The 19,211-nt window shown below is 42.9% G+C and overlaps 1 protein-coding gene across 1 annotated transcript; it reads left to right on the top strand.

Moving 5' to 3' along the window:
* vcam1a (vascular cell adhesion molecule 1a) lies at window positions 1-15,334 on the top strand. Its single transcript, XM_067363421.1, has 6 exons — window positions 1-258; window positions 342-620; window positions 1,615-1,920; window positions 10,863-11,120; window positions 11,205-11,471; window positions 13,497-15,334. The coding sequence occupies exons 1-6, from the start codon at window positions 198-200 to the stop codon at window positions 13,637-13,639; spliced, it is 1,314 nt and encodes a 437-aa protein (XP_067219522.1). The 5' UTR covers window positions 1-197; the 3' UTR covers window positions 13,640-15,334.
* The last annotated feature ends 3,877 nt before the right edge of the window (window positions 15,335-19,211 follow it).

The raw sequence follows: 19,211 nt of genomic DNA, 5'->3' as shown, positions 1-19,211 counted from the left end.
GTGAGCAGGTGTGGCTTAGAGTCTGGGTGAGAAGTTGAGAAGTGAGCCAAACGGATTTTGTTTGTTTAAAGAAACTGCAAGTAAAAAGGAACAGGCGGGATGGTATATCAGTATCTAGGTCAGAAACAGCCGCTCTCGGAATATCTAACATCATTCTGAATCCACGCTGAATTGATGCACACCGAAAGAAAATTAAAATGTGTGGAATGAAATGCATCACTTTTTCGCTGTGGATTAATATTCTCAGTGTAATAACAGGTAAGAAGATAGCTTACATTTTGTTTAATCAAGTTTAATCTTCCACATTTCATAATTTTGACAGTAGACATTTTTTTCCACAGAAATTCCCGGTTTTGAACTAGAATTAACGCCACCAAAACCAGTAATTCATGTTGGTAAGGATTTGGAGCTGACCTGTCGCGCGAATGCATGTCCGAGTAACGTGACCTTTGTGTGGACTGCATTAGTGGACAGATATCACGGCGGAGTTTCTAAAAAAGAGCGTACTGTTTCCCACCTGCTGATCAAAAACATCACAGTTAAACACAGTATTGACATCGTGTGTAAAGCTACCTGTGAGAGACAACAAAAACAGAAAAAGTCACGTATACAGGTGTTCTGTAAGTAATGTTTCTCCTGTTCTCCCAGTTAGACGTAATTGTGAGTTTATGGATATGGCAAGCTGTATTAACATTTATAATTAGACTAATAGTAGGTATACACATTACTAGGATTAATTTATCGACTAGCCTACTTCTGTACTAAAAGCTATGCTTGGAACCTAAATATTACAATAATCATGGACATGCACAGACATTTTGGGGGGTAGTTAGTATTAATTAACATGAACTAACAATGAGCAATACATTTGTTACAGTATTTATTAATCATTGTTAATGTCAGTTAATAAAAATAAAGTTGTTAGTGTTTGTTAGTTCACAGTGCATTAAAGGGTTAGTTCACCCAAAAATGAAAATTATGTCATTAATGACTCACCCTCATGTCGTTCCAAACCCGTAAGTCTTCCGTTCATATTCGGAACACAGTTTAAACTGTGTTCTGAAGATGAACGGAGGTCTTACGGGTTTGGAACGACATGAGGGTGAGTCATTAATGACATAATTTTCATTTTTGGGTGAACTAACCCTTTAACTAATGTTAACAAATACAACTTTTCATTTTAATAATGTATTAGTAAATGTTGAAATTATTAATAAACGCTGTAGAAGCATTGTTTATTCTTAGTTCATGTGAACAATAATGACTGGTTCTTGTTACTAATACCTACCTATAGTCCAGTTTTGCCAGTATTATTCATTTATTCATATCATTATTGTTAGGTTTAAGTGCAAATGATTGCATTCCTTACAAGTAGCAGTTTTATTGTTGTTCCAATTGTTGTTGTACTTTTCTTTGTAATGAATAAAGCTGCTTGTCTAAGTAATGATAAAAATGTTAGCAGTTACAATTGAAATCGATTAGACTAGGCAGTAGCAAATTAACAGTAACAGTTTGTTTTATTTATGTATAAAGCTATGGTCTAATCAGTGAGTTGAAAAAAAAAAAATGTGTAAATTACTTGGATGATGTTATGATGAAGTGTATTGTTTGCAGCACTTCCACAAGATCCTCTACTGCCCGAAATAAAGAGTTTGATAGAAAACCAAACACAGATGCTCAGCTGCATAGTCCATGACGTTTACCCTTTGGAGTGTTTACAAATTGAGTGGCTTCGTGGAGATAAGACACTCTTTGTGGATAAACCTCAATACACAAATGATTACGATGATGTTCAGAATTTTACCTCTCAGTTCAATTACACACCTTCTGTTTTGGATCGGGGCAAGAATATCACTTGCAAGGCTACACTGAGTTCCACTGAATTTGGATTGAACGAAACTCGTAATTCGATTGCTGAATGTAAGTTGTAGAGTAACACTTGGCTAACCTTTATTAAACGAATATTCTGGGTTCAGAACAAGTTTTTTTTATGATGTTATGGTGAGGCATTTAAAATGAAAGCAAAAGTGGATTTTACAAAGCACTTTTGGGAAAAACCTATTTGTTATTTGTAGATGATCTACAGTAGTGGAGTTGTCAGTATGAAGTTCAGGTGTTATGACTTCAGTTGATGCTGACTTTAGCTTCAAAAAAAAAAATTAAAAAAATATAATCTACATTTATTTTAGAGCTCAGTTCAGTGGATTCAAGTTATTTTCATCGTTTATTTCATACAATTTAATTACAGATTAAAAAACTGTATGTAAAATTATTTAAAGGGATAGTTCACCCAAAAATGAAAATTTGATGTTTATCTGCTTACCCCCAGGGCATCCAAGATGTAGAGGACTTTTTTTCTTCAGTCGAACGCAAATTATGATTTTTAACTGCAACCGCTGCCGTCTGTCAGTCAAATAATAGCAGTGATTGGGAACTTGAACAATAAGAGTCGAAAAAACTTCCATAGAGAAATCCAAATTAAACCCTGCGGCTCGTGACGACACATTAATGTCCTAAGACACGAAACGATCGGTTTGTGCGAGAAACCGAACAGTATTTATATAATTTTTTTATCTCTAATACACCACTATGTCCAACTTCGTTCAGCTTCCGGTTAGTGAGGTCTGATCGCGCTCTGACAACGGAAGTGATGTCTCGCGCTCATTGAAGTATATGGGCGAGACATCACTTCCGTTATCACAACGCGTTTTTTGACCTCACTAACAGGAAGCTGAACGAAGTTGGACATAGTGGTGTATTAGAGGTAAAAATTACATAAATAATGTCCGATTTCTCACACAAACCGATCGTTTCGTGTCTTAGGACATTAATGTGTCGTCACGAGCCGCAGGTTTTAATTTTGACTTGTCTATGGAAGTTTTATTTACTGTTATAGTTGAAGTTCCCATCCACTGCTATTATTTGACTGACAGAGGGCAGCGGTTGCAGTTAAAAATCATAATTTGCGTTCGACTGAAGAAAAAAAGTCACCTACATCTTGGATGCACTGGGGGTAAGCAGATAAACCTCAAATTTTCATTTTTGGGTGAACTATCCCTTTAATTTACAAGTGTCATGCTTGTGATTTATGGATTTATGACATCAATTACTGCTTTATGTAGAAACATTCAGAAATGTTCCCAAGTTATATGTGTATTCTACTTTTCATTTTATTAGGCCCCATTTACACTAGTGTGTTTTTGTTTTTAAAGCAGCGTTTTAAAATGCAAAAGATCCTTGTGTTTCTACAGAGTTTCAGAAATGATCTCTGTCTACACTACATGACCAAAACGCATGTCACATGCGCGTACACGTGTATAAAGTTGCCTCTTGCTCATGTTTGTAGCTGCAGTCTTCAAGGAAATGCAGCGTGAACGTGGGCAGCCAAGCCATCATCTAAGTCTCCATTTTGGTCCGTTTACACTGAAATGCAACTCCGGCATTTTCAACCTTAAACGGGCTCTGCAGCGTTTTTGAAAGTATCAGCTTTTGAGGGTCGAAAATGCTGGAGTGGTATGAACGACAAGCGTAACCGTAGCAAAAGTCATGTGTTTGTAAATGAAAATTCACTAGTGTAAACGGGGCCTACAACAGCGCCCCCACTAAATAAATATAGCATTCTACCGGGCGGGCACAAGGACCTTCTGACCGTGGAGGCTTCTGCTGCTATGGAGGCAGCTGCACGCACTAGACAGTAGAGAGTTCTCGTTTTTGCTGTTAAAAACATGAGACGTAGGTTAGTGGAATGTAAAAAGAGCAAGGTCTCGAGACGTGTTTTTTAAAAGTTAAGCTTATTTTAACTTGAGCACCGAGTTTTTAGAATGTTGTGTCATGCCCGAGACACTGCAAAAGATGTGAGCGCAACAGTCATGTATGGAAGGCCGAAAGGTTCAAAAACACATAAATTTTAACATGTAAAATATGTGCATTTCACACCTTAAATATGTGTTGTTTGTGTGTGAAAAACCAGCATGTCAAATACACGCAAATAAAACGTATTTGACGCATGAAATACGTGATATATGCGTTGACCCAATACGTGTTATTTGCACGTATTTTACGCACTGTTTTTTAATGTGCAAAAAACATGTATTTAATGCGTATGTGACGACCAGGGCGGGCGAGAGCCATGAGGGAACGGTGCGAGGCCGGTGGCACGAGAGTTAACGAGCATCACCTGGGAGGCGCACCAACCTTGAGTCTCTCACGGAGGAGCTCCAGGGGCATAAAAGGAGGAGCGACGACAGTGAAGGACGAGAGAGGACCAGGCCTGGATATTATTTTATGTTTTATTATGTTTGTGTGGCCGGCAGATGTCCGCGAGGGTCTGCCGGCATTACTTTCGTTTTGTTCTTTGTTTATTTTGAATTAAAGTTTTGTTGAATGTTCGCCGGTTCCCGCCTCCTTCTTCCCGTATATATGAACTGTGTTACAGCATGAAAGACCAGTTGAATACGCATGAAATATACATTTTATGTGCTGTTGACTTGTTAAAATTCACGTTTTTGAAACTTTCCATAGTAATGCACGTTCTTCTAGCACAGGGGTGGGGAACGTTGATCCTGGAGGGATTTAGAGTTTAGCTCCAACCCTGAAAAAAACACTCACCGGCCTGTAACTTTAGTTCCCTTTCAGTCGGTCACGTTCGACGTACGTCAGTAGTGACCGACGAATTGGGATATCGCTTAACGGAGCCCTATCATCTTCGTGTAAACTAAAACAAGCCAATGGAATTGGCGTGCGATATTTGCATAATGCGCACCGCCCCCGTCAGGTGTATATAAATAGGAAGCAGATGCAATCGCACTCTGTCTTTCGCTTCGGAGCCATTCACTGGTGTCCTGTTTAGAAGACTCCTTTCTTCGTGTGTTTTTTGTTCTAAAACACTGCCTCAGAAGAGGATCTGCAGCGAGCTTCGGTGCTGGTGAAGAGGGCACGTTCAGCGAGGTCGCGAGTGTCCGAGGAGCTGAGCTATAAGCTCTAAACTGCTGTTTTCACAGCAACACAAAGAGTGTGTGTGAGGTAGCGATTTGGGCCGGTTCCTCGGTGTGTCAGGGAGTGGTGTACCTGACACATCGCGTCCCTCCCTGGGTGCTTCAGCACGAGTGAGTTGACTTCCCCTTCTAAAAGAGCTTTACAGACGAACCCTGACAGTATGTCATTTCGTCTGTGCGTTACTGGGTGCGGTCGTTCCCTGGTCCCTGCTGATGGGCACAATCGCTGCATCTCGTGTTTGGGCGTTCAGCACGCTGAAGCAGCTTTTGTGGATGGTTCATGTTCCCATTGCGGGAACATGACCATCGCGGTGCTGAGGTCGAGGCTCTCCTTCCTGAAGTCTCAGGAAGCGGGAGTCCCCTCTCCTATGCCGCGTTCGACCGTTTTTTCCGGCCCCGGGAACCGGAATGACGGTACGGCGCTGTATAGGAAGGGCGACCTGAGGATAACGGTCAGGGCTTCCCCGCCGAGTGGAAACGCTCCTCGGGCCCCTGCCGCCTCAGCAGCACCGCAACCCATCCTGCCGCCGTTGGTTTCCGCTGGGCCCTCTTCGGACTGTCCAGCCGTTACCTTTGGTGCGCCGGCAGCGGATCAGATGTCGATCACAGCATCGGAAGGTGAGCCAGAGTCCTCGGGGGAAGACCCGGACGCGCTGCCGCCCTCCGGGACGGTAGCGTGGTCCGAGTCGGATCCCGAGTTGACGGCTGTGCTTTCCCGGGCCGCCTTGTGTGTCGGGCTCGAGTGGAACCCTCCACCCTGTCCCGGCCCATCTCGGTTGGATGATTGGTACTTGGGGGGGGGTCGCGCTGGCCAAACCCAGCGTCCCGCCCCAATGCCTTTCTTCCCGGAAGTGCACGACGAGGTGACCAGGTCTTGGCAAACACCGTATAGTGTTCGTTCGAGGCCTGGCCCCGCGTCTGCCTTCACCTCCCTGGACGGCGGGGCAGCCAGGGGGTACGCGAGGATCCCGCCAGTCGAGTGGTCTGTTGCGATGCAACTGTGTCCAACGGCCGCTGGCTGGCGTGGTGAGCCGCGTCTCCTGTCCCGGGCCTGTAAATTCTCAGCCGGTCTGACTGAGAAAGCTTACAGTTCCTGTGGGTAGGCTGCCTCTGCCCTGCATGCGATGGCGCTTTTGCAGGTCTACCAGGCAAAAGCGCTGTCAGAAATGCCCCAGGAAGGTCCTGACCAACAGCTGCTGGGGGAGCAGCGCGCTGCCACCGACCTCGCCCTCCGGGCGACGAAGGTGACAGCACGCGCTGTTGGTCATGCGATGTCTACCTTGGTAGTCCAGCAACGCCATCTCTGGCTGACCTTGGCGGACATGCGGGATGCCGATAAGCAAAGGTTCCTAAATTCCCCCGTGTCCCCGGTCGGCCTATTCGGCGACGCGGTGGAGAGCTTCGCCCATCAGTTCTCTGCTGCACAGAAGCAGGCTGAGGCTATCAGTCACGTCATGCCACGGCGGTCCGCTGCTGCCTCCACCCAGCCGCCCGTGGCTCAGCCTCAGCCCGTTCGTCGCCGAGGGCGCCCGCCTGCATCGTCCTCCGCCCCTGCTAAGACGGCAAAGCAGCAGCCTACACCAGCCAGACAGCAGGGTGCCGGTCGCGGGCGTGGTGCCCAGCCCGTCTCCGCTAAGCCCGGTGGTAAACGCAAGAGCAAAACACGGCACTGAGACGGGCAACCTGGAGGGGAAGGATCTTGCTCTTCGGGAGAGTTTTCCACCATCTCTCCCACCCCCGGAGGAGGGCCGGGGGGAATTTGTGTTTGTCTGTCCACCGCCGCTGGCTCTCCGTGGATCACGCTCCCCAGCCTGTCCAGTTGGCTCATTCGTACTACCAGACTCGGCTATGCGATTCAGTTCGCCCGGCGTCCCCCGGTCTTCAGGGCTGTCCACTTCACTCCGGTGTCGTTGGACAGTGCACCTGTTCTCCGGGTGGAGATTGCTGTCCTCCTGGCGAAGGATACAATCAAGCCGGTCCCTCCAGCCGATATGAAGTCGGGGTTCTACAGCTCCTACTTCATTGTACCGAAAAAGGGCGGTGGGCTCCTGGACCGTCCCCAGGATTGGTTTGCAGCAATAGACCTGAAGGACGTGTACTTTCATGTCTCGATTCTGCCTCGACACAGACCCTTCCTAGGTCGGTCTGCGTTCGAGGGTCGGGCATGTCAGTACAAAGTCCTACCCGACATGGTTGTAGCTCCCAGCCGGTTGGGTCTTCAGGTCAACTGGGACAAGAGCAAACTCGCCCCCGGGTAGAGGAGACTCGGTCGCACGGACTGCGCGTCTCACCGAGGCGCGCGTCCAGTCGGTGTTGAACTGCCTGAGCTCGCTCAAGCGCAGGACAGCGGCTCCACTGAAAGATTTTCAGAGGCTCCTGGGGCATATGGCATCTGCAGCCGCGGTAACGCCGCTCGGATTGCTTCATATGAGACCGCTTCAACACTGGCTCCGCGGCCGGGTCTCGAGATGGGCGTGGCAGTGCGGCACGCTCCGTGTCCCCGTGACACCGAGCTGCCGTCGCACCCTTGTCCGGTGGTTGGACCCTTCGTTCCTGTGGGCCGGAGTACCCCTCGAACGAGTGTCCAGGCACGCTGTGGTCTCCACAGATGTCTCTGCCACGGGATGGGGGGCCACGTACAACGGGCATGCAGTGACAGGTCTTTGGACGGGGCCTCAGCTGCATTGGCATACCAATTGCCTCGAGTTGCTAGCGGTTCGTCTTGCACTGGCCCGCTTCAAGAAGCTGTTGTCAGGCAAGCACGTTCTAGTCCGCTCACAAAGCACTGCGGCCGTTGCGTACACCAACCGTCAAGGTGGTCTACGCTTCCGTCGCATGTCGCAACTTGCCCGCCATCTCTTGTTGTGGAGTCAGAAGGATCTGAGGTCCCTTCGGGCCACTCGTGTCTCAGGTGTGCTCAACCGTGCAGCCGACGAGCTGTTACGGCAGCATCTACTTGCGGGCGAGTGGCGGCTCCACCCCCAGGCGGTCCAGCTGATTTGGCAGCGTTTCGGCGAGGCCCAGGTAGTCCTGTTTGCCTCCCCGGAAACTGCCCTCTGCCAGTGGTTTTATTCCCTGACCGGCGGCACGCTCGGCACGGATGCCCTGGCACACAGCTGGCCCCCGGGTCTGCGCAAATATGCGTTTCCCCCAGTGAGCCTTCTCACACAACTCCTGTGCAAGGTCAGGGAGGACGGGGAGCAGGTTCTGTTAGTGGCTCCGTACTGGCCCACTCGGACCTGGTTCTCAGACCTCATTCTCCTCGCGACAGCCCCTCCCTGGCCGATTCCTCTGAGGAAGGACCCCCTGACTCAGAGACAGGGCACCCTGTGGCACCCGCGTCCCGATCTGTGGAACCTCCACGTGTGGTCCCTGGACGGGATGCGGAGGTTCTGAGTGATCTCCCGCAAGCGGTCGTAGACACCATCACTTCCACTAGAGCTCCTTCCACTAGGAATCTCTATGCGTTGAAGTGGAACCTGTTCGTCGAATGGTGCGCCTCTCGCCGAGAGGACCCCCGATCATGTTCGGTCGGATCCGTGCTTTCCTTTCTGCAAGATGGGTTGGGGCGAAGGCTGTCTCCTTCCACTCTCAAGGTGTATGTTGCCGCTATTGCCGCACATCACCATGCAGTTGAGGGTAAGTCCCTGGGGAAACACGATCTGATCGTCAGATTCCTGAGGGGGGCCAGGAGACTGAATCCTCCTCGCCCTTCCTCCGTACCCTCTTGGGATCTGACCCTGGTTCTCACAGCTCTCCGGGGTCATCCCTTTGAACCTTTGCAATCAGTCGACCTGAAACTAATGTCTCTTAAGACGGTTCTTCTGGTTGCATTGGCTTCCCTGAAGAGGGTAGGGGATCTGCATGCATTTTCGGTCGACGAAACGTGCCTAGAATTCGGGCCCGGTGATTCTCACGTCATCCTGAGACCACGGCCTGGATACGTGCCCAAGGTTCCTACCACTCCCTTCAGAGATCAGGTAGTGAACCTGCAAGCGCTGCCCTCGGAGGAGGCAGACCCAGCCCTAGCTTTGCTCTGTCCCGTCCGCACTCTGTGCGTTTACGTGGACAGAACGCGAAGCTTCAGGACCTCAGATCAGCTCTTCATCTGTTACGGAGGCCAGCAGAAGGGAAAGGCTGTCTCCAAGCAGAGGATGGCCCACTGGATAGTGGATGCCATCGCCTTGGCGTACGAATCCCAGGGCGTGCCTTGCCCACTCGGGTTGAGAGCCCACTCCACCAGAGGGGTGGCCTCTTCCTGGGCGCTGGCTCATGGCGCCTCGCTGACAGATATCTGTAGAGCTGCGGGCTGGGCGACACCAAACACGTTCGCTAGGTTTTATAGCCTACGTGTAGAGCCGGTATCCTCACTTGTACTCGCATCCACTAGTCGGTAGACGTGTTGTACCCACTCTAAGTGTCGGCTTGCAATGCCATTCCCGCCACTGGCCGGATACGTGCATACTTCACTCCAGTCGTGTTCCCCACTTGGCGAACCCTGTCGAGTTCCTCCGCCTCCCCCTTCGGCTCGGACATTGTGGAGTGTCTGATGCCAGGCCTACATCCGTCGCTGACGCTGTCTGTTGGCTGGGGCCCATATGTCGTGACCCCTCTACGTGAGCGGTCCCATATGTGTATTTTCCACGGTTTAAAACTCCCTACGGGCCGAGTCCGTGTCTTTCCCTTAGCAGAGCCAGCTCTGCTGTCACCTGTCAGATGAGTCTCCCCCTACCAGGTGGAGCCATCCCAGGGACTCCATATGCGTACCTTCAGGTGTGTTTAATTATGGTTGGAGCTAAACTCTGCAGGACAATGGCCCTCCAGGATCAAAGTTCTCCACCCCTGTAGCATGTTCACATAGAAAAACATTGGAAAGGTAGCACAGTAGAATGGGAAAACCCATTCTGTGTGAACGGCCCTTGACTGTTAACATGTATCGCACAATGGATGCGTCCTTCTGTATTTGCATTCTCAAATTCAAGGCAACAATCAAAAACTGTGAATCTATTCACCATACATGCAGAAGTTAATTTCAAAAATGACCAGCCTGTTGACGTGATCTTATGCACATTTCAGTTATTGCAGGCGCATTTCAACGTTATCATATTGGCAAGACATATCGGTATATTTTTTCATATCTGTCGATGAAGATTATTATATTTAAAAGCTTTTATTGGCCGATTCTGATGATTCTGATTGGCCGATAATATTGCGCATCCCTGGTTGCTTTCAGTCAAACTGCCTCTTGGGTGGTCCTTGGCCAATAAAAGCTGTTATTGAATCCAGAACTTCTGCCGTCAGTCTGAAGGTCTGGCCACGCGAGACTAAAATGCTGGAAACAGGAAATGCAAACCCGTATGAATTTCACTGTGTTCCAAAATTCAAGTTTGGTGAGCTCTGCTCTGTGAATTCATGCCATGTGAAGACGTATGGCCAATAGAAGACAGATACATCACGTACAATTAAAGGAAATGTATGTTGCAGTAAAGTGGAAAAGATTACATGTTTTTACATTTTGGATGTACATTGTATTTGTACATTGAATTATTTTTCTAAGAAAGATGCTGCAGAGTGTGATGTTATATTACGACTATTGCAATGTCCATAGACATTTTGCTTCCTCAAATTCTAGCTTGACCACAGCGTTTATTTTTGAGATTTTTATTTATTTGTAAAGAAAAGGAAAGACAAGTGGGATTTTTTTTTTTTTTTTTTTTTTGTGGTAATCATGTCACAAGTGCTATCAGTTGAGCTCAACTTGTACTGAACCCAGAATATTCAATAATACAATTTATTACAATTTAATTATTACAAGAATTAAACCACTTTTTATTTGTCATCAATGAAAACTCTACATTTCTTTCCAAGATGGTCCAGGGACTATCACAACTTCCATTAATAATCCCTCGGTAAAGCTTGGCGGACATTTGGAGATAACATGTCATGCAGATGGAAATCCCAAACCAACAATCTTGTGGTTTAAAGAGGAGAATGAACCTGCACTTCAGAGCCAGAATAAAGAGCTAATAATAAATAGTGCTTCCTGGTCTCAGGCAGGTTGGTACCACTGTGATGCGAGCAATGCAGTGGAAAGCCTGCAAAAGAGGATAAAAGTCACTGTTCTAGGTGGGTAAATTAAATCAGGATGAAATTAGCTGTCTTGTCTAACCATTTTAAACCTGTCCGTGATCTTTAATCATTTAAATGCAGGTCCTCCAAACATCCCCAAAATCCAGCTAAGCCATAAAGGAGACCCCAAAGAAGGAGAGAACATAAGCATATTGTGTTCTTCAGACGTTGGGTCAGCAGAACTCACTCTGTATAGACAGTCTCAGCGTACTGAGTCAGAAGCTTTGAACAAATCAACTGTGCTTTTAAAAATCCCATCACTCCAAATAAGAGACGCAGGGATTTACATTTGTGAAGCAAAAAATGAGTTTGGCAGTGAGAGAAGCACAATTAACATCACAGTCGCAGGTGAGTTTATAACATTCCTGGAGATTTTGTTTAGTAAATGTCATTGGGAAGTCACTTAGCACCAGCCTTATTTTAGTATTATATATAGTTTGTATTATTATTATGAATTAGCTTTTATTTATTAATTTATTTATTTTTATTAGTTTTTATTTAAATATTACTATTTATGTTTATTTTTTTATTTTAGTTTTACTTCTAGTTTAGTTTTTATTTGCAGTTAGTAATTTTAGTGCTTCGACTTAATTCAACTTAAATTATTTTACTGCAAAACTTATTTCAGTTAAGGCAACACATTTAAATTTTTGTTTAGTTTAAGTTTTTCATCTCCTTTTTTCAGACTTTTTTTTTCAATTAACATTTTTTTTTTTTGTTAACACTTTACAATAAGGTTCAATTTGTTAACATGCATTAAGTAACATTAACTAGAAATAAGCAATAAGTTACAGTATATATTAATCTTTGTTACCATTAGTTAATAAAAACACTGTTCCTTGTTAGTTCATGTTAGCTCAGGCCCATTAAATAATATTACCAGATACACCTTTTGATTTTAATATTAGCTAAATTATATTATTTTAGTATTAGCGAATATTGAAATGAACTGTAACTAAGAATAACAAATGCTTTAGAAGTATTTTTCAGCGATAGTTCATGTTAACTAATGGAACCAAATTGTAAAGTGTTACCTGTTTGTAATAGTTTTAGCTTCATAACCCTGCTTTGCACATAAAAACTACCAACAACTACCACAAAAATTATTTATGGGCTGTTGTTAACTCGTTCCCCGCAAGCAACATTTTGAACAACAATCTAAGAAAATTGCATTTTTTCAATGTGCATAAGCAATAGTTTTATCACTTTTATTCTGCTCTTTTTTTGCCTGTCCTTTGATTTGGAGACTCTATTTTCTTTCAGAAGATGGGTAATAGCTAGCCTGACTACGTCAGACTTCCTACTTCCGTTCAATTTCATTTCGCTTCTGTACTCAGTCTGATACAGCGTCAGAGCTTTCTGTTTACCACCGGTCTGGAAACAGCCGGGCCAATCAACGAACAGAGGGCGGGCTGAGAGCCGTGACGTAGATGCTAAGCGCCGAGTTTTACATTGTAGGTTAGAGAAATCAAAAACCGAAACGACCGTGGAAATGGGAAATGAGACATGGGATGCAATTCGCTCTGTTATGGAGAACATTCAACTCTTTTCCAAACTGAAGCCAGAACAAGAAGAGTGTTTGATAAACATTTGTTTTATCATGTGTTTACAACAGGTTTACAGTGGAAGTTCAATCATAGATTTGAGTTTGATGCATGATGTCTGTGCTTCGATGCGGCTGTACAGGCGCATAACATACGTCATAACTAAACATATCTGATTGGCTTACGGGTAACCAATGATTTTAAACTTCAGACAAGCGCCCCATAGCAAGAGAGAAAACACTTCTCTATTATGCCATTCCAGACTCTGTCTACGAAGCAAAGCGAAGTAGCAGAGTCTGGTATTACCAGGCTAGGTAATAGCGCCCCCTACCATAAAACAGTGAAAACATGGAAAGCCAGAAAATTCTGTCAATGGCGTTAATAATGAACAACTTTCGTGGTACCTACAACATTTATTCAGCTTGTAGTTCTCTGCCATTTTTTTTATTTTTCAAATTTTCAAATCAGATGGTGACTCAGCTCCTGTTGTCAAATATGTTGACTCATGTTTTAGGACAGGTAGCTTCTTTCGCTTTCTCTTTTTGCTCGGAAACTCTTTATAGTTAGGGAGTTAGATCTCTTAAATATAAATAATTATTATAGGTTACCGTAGTGATTTATGGTAAGGTAAAAAACATGTTTCGCAGGATGGCTTTATGATGTACTTGCTCATTCTTTACATTGTTAATTTTGAACCAAAAATTTACATAATAAAGTCAAATATATATAACTAACAATATAAATAATATAAATAACTTCAATAAGAATGGAATATTTCCGTTAAGGTGATGTTTCTCTAATCTGATGATTCTTTACCGTTTAAATCTAGCACAGCACAATGTCATGAAAATGCCAGACCTGCCTGTAGCCATACTGCCCATTGCAGGGTCAGTGTCACTGCTGACTATCGCTGGGCTGCTGATCCGATACTGCAGAAAGAAAGCCAGAAGTGGAGAAAGCCATCTCCAGTAACATCAGCTAAACAGATGAAGAACACACCAACTAAATGAAGCATTTTTCTGCTGAAAGGAACATTCACATGGACATTATATATATCTAGTAGGCAAATATCTCATGGACAGGTGAATACAAAGCTGGACTGTGTTTTCTGTATTTCTTAAGTAATTTTGTGACTACCAGTGTATTTTCTTATAAGATTGATATTTGATAGACAATATCTAACTGCAATGTGTATAGAGGTCCCCAAAAACTTTTTACACAAAACTCAAAAATGTCTGAAAGTCACTGCATTAGATTCAAAACATCAAACCAATCTGCAAACAAATGAAACAAATTTTGAAACCAAATTTTGCCGTAATGCTGTATTTCTTTAAAATAAACATAACTTACACCGGACACGGCAGTTGCCGCACCATGTTGTGAAACAGTTACAGTGACATGACCCAATTCATTTCAATAGAGAGCTGTCGGTTTTCGGTGACACAAGTGACAGTGACTGTCCTTGAAAGGATGTAGGAGTGTCCAATGATAAAATAAAATCGAAATGTTTAACTTTATGCAAAAAAAGAGTGACTTTCGGGGGTGACGACCAATAGGAGTGAAGTCAGTGGAGTGCACGCGATCCGTCACTACATCCTGTAGTGGAGCTTGTCAAGGCAAGATGGCGAAGAAGTTATTTTAGCTGTCAGCAACTTTCCTATATTTTATGATATATCTCTATGTACATCTGGGGCCGTATTCACAAAACATCTTAAGGCTAAAAGTAGCTCCTAACTTACCAATTTAGGAGAAACTCTTAAAAATAATGGGCGTGTCAGTCCTAATTTTAGGAGTCCTAAATTTTTGCTCTAAGAGAATTTCACAAAGCATTTTAGCACTAAAACTAGCTCCTAAATCTGTGAAATGTTAGGAGTAGTCAAGAGGACTCCTAAGTCACTAAGACCAAATCACAAACAGTCCTAATCCACCGAAAAACACTGAACAGTGAACACCATTGAGGCAATAGCGATAGAGCCTTGGGTGCTCAACCTTTTCTTTATAAATGCAATATATTTTGATTTATAGATTTGAATCTATGATGAGACGCCAAAAATAAATCTTTAACAAATAAATAAATATTAGCTGATTACCTGGGGCAATGGTTTTCATGAGTTCACACTTACAAATGATTGAATAGAGTAATATATGTATATTTTGGAATATATACATTTTTATTAAAACATATTTATTTGAATAGTGCAACATTTGTATTTTAAAACCTTTATTTTAATATGGGAATATGACACTTCATTTTACAATATTTCTATGATTAAATCACTGACTCCTCCCCATCAGCCAATCACTGTGTGTATACTCCATAGCAACGAGGTCAACCCCGCCCTTACTCTTAGCTTAAGACTTCAGTCGATTCCTTAGTAAAAGTTGGTCTCAGCAGCTTTGTGAATAGGTTTTAAGAGAAAACTCTTAGCTAAGAACTTTTACTGCTATTTAGGAGAACTCTTAGTGGTAAGATAAAATGTTTTGTGAATACGGCCCCAGGTGGTTAACTTGCCATGGTGACTCACAGCCTGCATGGTTTTGTTCACCTGTAATATTAAGCATTTTACCATGAGTACGGAAATTATTCAGACCCCCTTAAATTTTTCACTCTTTGTTATATTGCAGCCATTTGCTAAAATCATTTAAGTTTTTTTTTTTTTTCCTCTCCTCATTAATGTACACACAGCACCCCATATTGACAGAAAAACACAGAATTGTTGACATTTTTGCAGATTTATTAAACAAGAAAAACTGAAATATCACATGGTCCTAAGTATTCAGACCCTTTGTTCAGTATTTAGTAGAAGCACCCTTTTGATCTAATACAGCCATGAGTCTTTTTGGGAAAGATGCAACAAGTTTTTCACACCTGGATTTGGGGATCCTCTGCCATTCCTCCTTGCAGATCCTCTCCAGTTCTGTCAGGTTGGATGGTAAACGTTGTTGGACAGCCATTTTTAGGTCTCTCCAGAGATACTCAATTGGGTTTAAGTCAGGGCTCTGGCTGGGCCATTCAAGAACAGTCACTGAGTTGTTGTGAAGCCACTCCTTCATTATTTTAGCTGTGTGCTTAGGGTCATTGTCTTGTTGGAAGGTAAACCTTCGGCCCAGTCTGAGGTCCTGAGCACTCTGGAGAAGGTTTTTGTCCAGGAGATCCCTGTACTTGGCCGCATTCATCTTTCCCTCGATTGCAACCAGTCGTCCTGTCCCTGCAGCTGAACCACCACCATGCTTCACTGTTGGGACTGTATTGGACAGGTGATGAGCAGTGCCTGGTTTTCTCCACACATACCACTTAGAATTAAGGCCAAAAAGTTCTATCTTGGTCTCATCAGACCAGAGAATCTTATTTCTCATCATCTTGGAGTCCATCAGGTGTAAAAACTCCATGTGGGCTTTCATGTGTCTTGCACTGAGGAGAGGCTTTATGGCCACTCTGCCATAAAGTCCCGACTGGTGGAGGGCTGCAGTGATGGTTGACTTTCTACAACTTTCTCCCATCTCCCGCCTGCATCTCTGGAGCTCAGCCACAGTGATCTTTGGGTTCTTCTTTACCTCTCTCACCAAGGCTCTTCTCCCCTGATAGCTCAGTTTGGCCGGACGGCCAGCTCTAGGAAGGGTTCTGGTCATCCCAAATGTCTTCCATTTAAGGATTATGGAGGCCACTGTGCTTTTAGGAACCTTAAGTGCAGCAGAATTTTTTTGTAACCTTGGCCAGATCTGTAGCTTGCCACAATTCTTTCTCTGAGCTCTTCAGGCAGTTCCTTTGATCTCATGATTCTCATTTGCTCTGACATGCACTGTGAGCTGTAAGGTCTTATATAGACAGGTGTATGGCTTTCCTAATCAAGTCCAATCAGTATAATCAAACACAGCTGGACTCAAATGAAGGTGTAGAACCATCTCAAGGATAATCAGAAGAAATGGACAGCACTAGTTAAATATATGAGTGTCACAGCAAAGGGTCTGAATACTTAGGACCATTTGATATTTCAGTTTTTCTTTTTTAATAAATCTGCAAAAATGTCAACAGTTCTGTGTTTTTCTGTCAATATGGGGTGCTGTGTGTACATTAATGAAGAAAAAAAAATGAACTTAAATTATTCTAGCAAATGGCTGCAATATAACAAAGAGTGAAAAATTTAAGGGGGTCTGTATGTCATTCCGCATTACAGTGTTGCATAATTTACATGAGTAAGTTCTGAGTGATATTAATAAATAACATTTTTCTAACTTTACATTATCTACAACATGTATTCATTTTTTTAGGTTACTGTAAATAATAGCATTAGTCTATTATGTGTTGCTATATCCCATGTGTATCGTATGTGTAATGTGTATGTATGTGTATTGTGTAAACGAGAAAGGTTTTCACTCAGAAGCAAAGAATCTCCAACACAACCCTGTATGGTAAATACTGGCCTTACAGTTAAAAATTCTGGATTTAAATATGTGCAAACTGATGCTAATCTGATTAAAATGTCAGTCCATTTTCATTTCCTGCAATTCTTGAAATGAAGTCTTAAAATATCTTCCTAGTAGTACAACAGGAAATGTGACAAATGTGTCAATACAGCACTGGATCGTAAAATACACAATAAAAAAGTAAATATTTACACTTTATTAATACCGCTGTCGTTTGTAAGTGGAGTTGCAACATTTTTCAAAATTTCTACTTTTGTGTTCCGCAGAAGAAGCAACATGAGTGTGAGTAAATGATGACAGAATGTTCATTTTTGGGAGAACTATTCTCTACTTAACCTCATTTCCTTAGGTTATCTTGCATAATGTTCTTGACATCAAACTGATAATGAAATATGAATATCCATCTGATAGTTGATGATAAACTCTATACTTTGCCAAATACTTTCTAATAAGTCTGCACATAACTGCACATAGGATATTCAGCAAATAGCCTAAAACTGCAGAGAACATGCAGTTTTACATATTCATTGTTTTAGTGCATTGGCTCACTACCAAAAAAAACAAAACTTTTTGTTTTTTATCTTGGCAGAGATGGATGGAAATTCACTTCCCTATAAACTCTGCACTAACTTTCCCTTTTCCTTCAAAAACAATGTAACGTAATCTAATTTAGCCTGATAATTTTTGCAGGCATTGTTCTTTCTGCTCTCATCAAAGTCAGGAATCTCTTCAGGATAGTTCCATTTTTGATCCAACACTACAGGCGTAAAAATGGACTGCTGCAGTAAGTGCCTTCGGGGGTTTTATTGAGTGATTTTACTTGATTACTTAAGTATTATTTTGTGGGATTCTAGTTTACTCGAGTGCAATTTAAACTGAACTGATACTTTTACTTAATCACATCACTTTTACTTTTTACTCATTACAATTTTATTTTTACATTTACATCCCCAACCCCCCCCCCCTCCCCCTCCCCCCCAGAATGCATCTATGTTCACAGTAATCTACTGTATTATTGAAATACAGCCATCTTTCTGCAAAATCATGCTGTACTTTTTTATAGCAATTCATTACAGTGTGGAAATATATCTCCCAGTTGATAAACCCAAATTTCTAAATATATGAATAGAAAAGAACAAAAGATCGAGTGAAGTTTTTATAACAATGTTTGTCTGTGTTGTTTTGTCTATGCACTTCATTCTATAATGACTGTATAGATTTAATTAAGTAGGTGTTGACTGACCTCTAACATCCTGAGCTGTTTCAGGATCTCTCATGAGCCTTCCTAATGAGATGCTCAGTGTTGATGGCTTTTTGTTTTGAAATCAATTTTCTCCCCTTTTTGACAAGGATACAGACAGGGAGACTGGCAGGAAAGCAGTTTTTGTTTTACTATTGTTGGTTTCTCAAGCTTATCTATCAGCACAAAGTAGAGTTCGCACTTTGACCACAATTTTGCTGTCGGAGACAAATTTTGGGCAAATGTCTTACTGTAGGCCCACAACTGTAGTCAACAAAACTATTGATTGATTGATTGAATGAATATTTTATTGAACAACAACAATCAGCACGAAGTGTTCAAAAGGATAAAAACACAAAAAGCCCATAGGCTTATTTCCATTGTGGTCCTTAAGATGGAAGATGAGTAACAGTACATGTACTAACAACATTGAGGACAATGAAGAAAGGGAGCATAAAAATACAAAAAAATAAAAAAAAATAAACCAAAAACACAAAATAAAAACACAATTCCCAAAAGACAAGCAGATACACAAGTCAATACACTATTCCTACTACTTCAAGGGTTTCTATTTCCTTACTTTTTTCTTTTTTTTTTTCTCTTTTTAAGTTTAATAACCAATTTTTTATTGAAGATTTAAAATGATAATAGGAAGAGCTCAACAGTTTAAGGTTTAAAGGTAAACCATTCCACAAGACAGCTGCAGAGTATAGGAAAGAGTACTTTCCCACACAGCTCTTAAAGCGGCAGGGCCTGTAATCTGTGGAACTCCCCCTGGTGCAGTAATTGTGCGTATCACTAATTTTTGAAAAGTAATCACATAAATACTTGGGTGCCACATTATTTCTTATCTTATAAACTAAACACAGTTTAAGTTGA

This window comes from Chanodichthys erythropterus, chromosome 16 (assembly GCF_024489055.1).
Source record: "Chanodichthys erythropterus isolate Z2021 chromosome 16, ASM2448905v1, whole genome shotgun sequence".
Lineage (NCBI taxonomy): Eukaryota > Metazoa > Chordata > Actinopteri > Cypriniformes > Xenocyprididae > Chanodichthys > Chanodichthys erythropterus.
The sequence above is the reverse complement of the archived record's forward strand: the minus strand, read 5'-3'. Positions and strand labels throughout refer to the sequence as shown.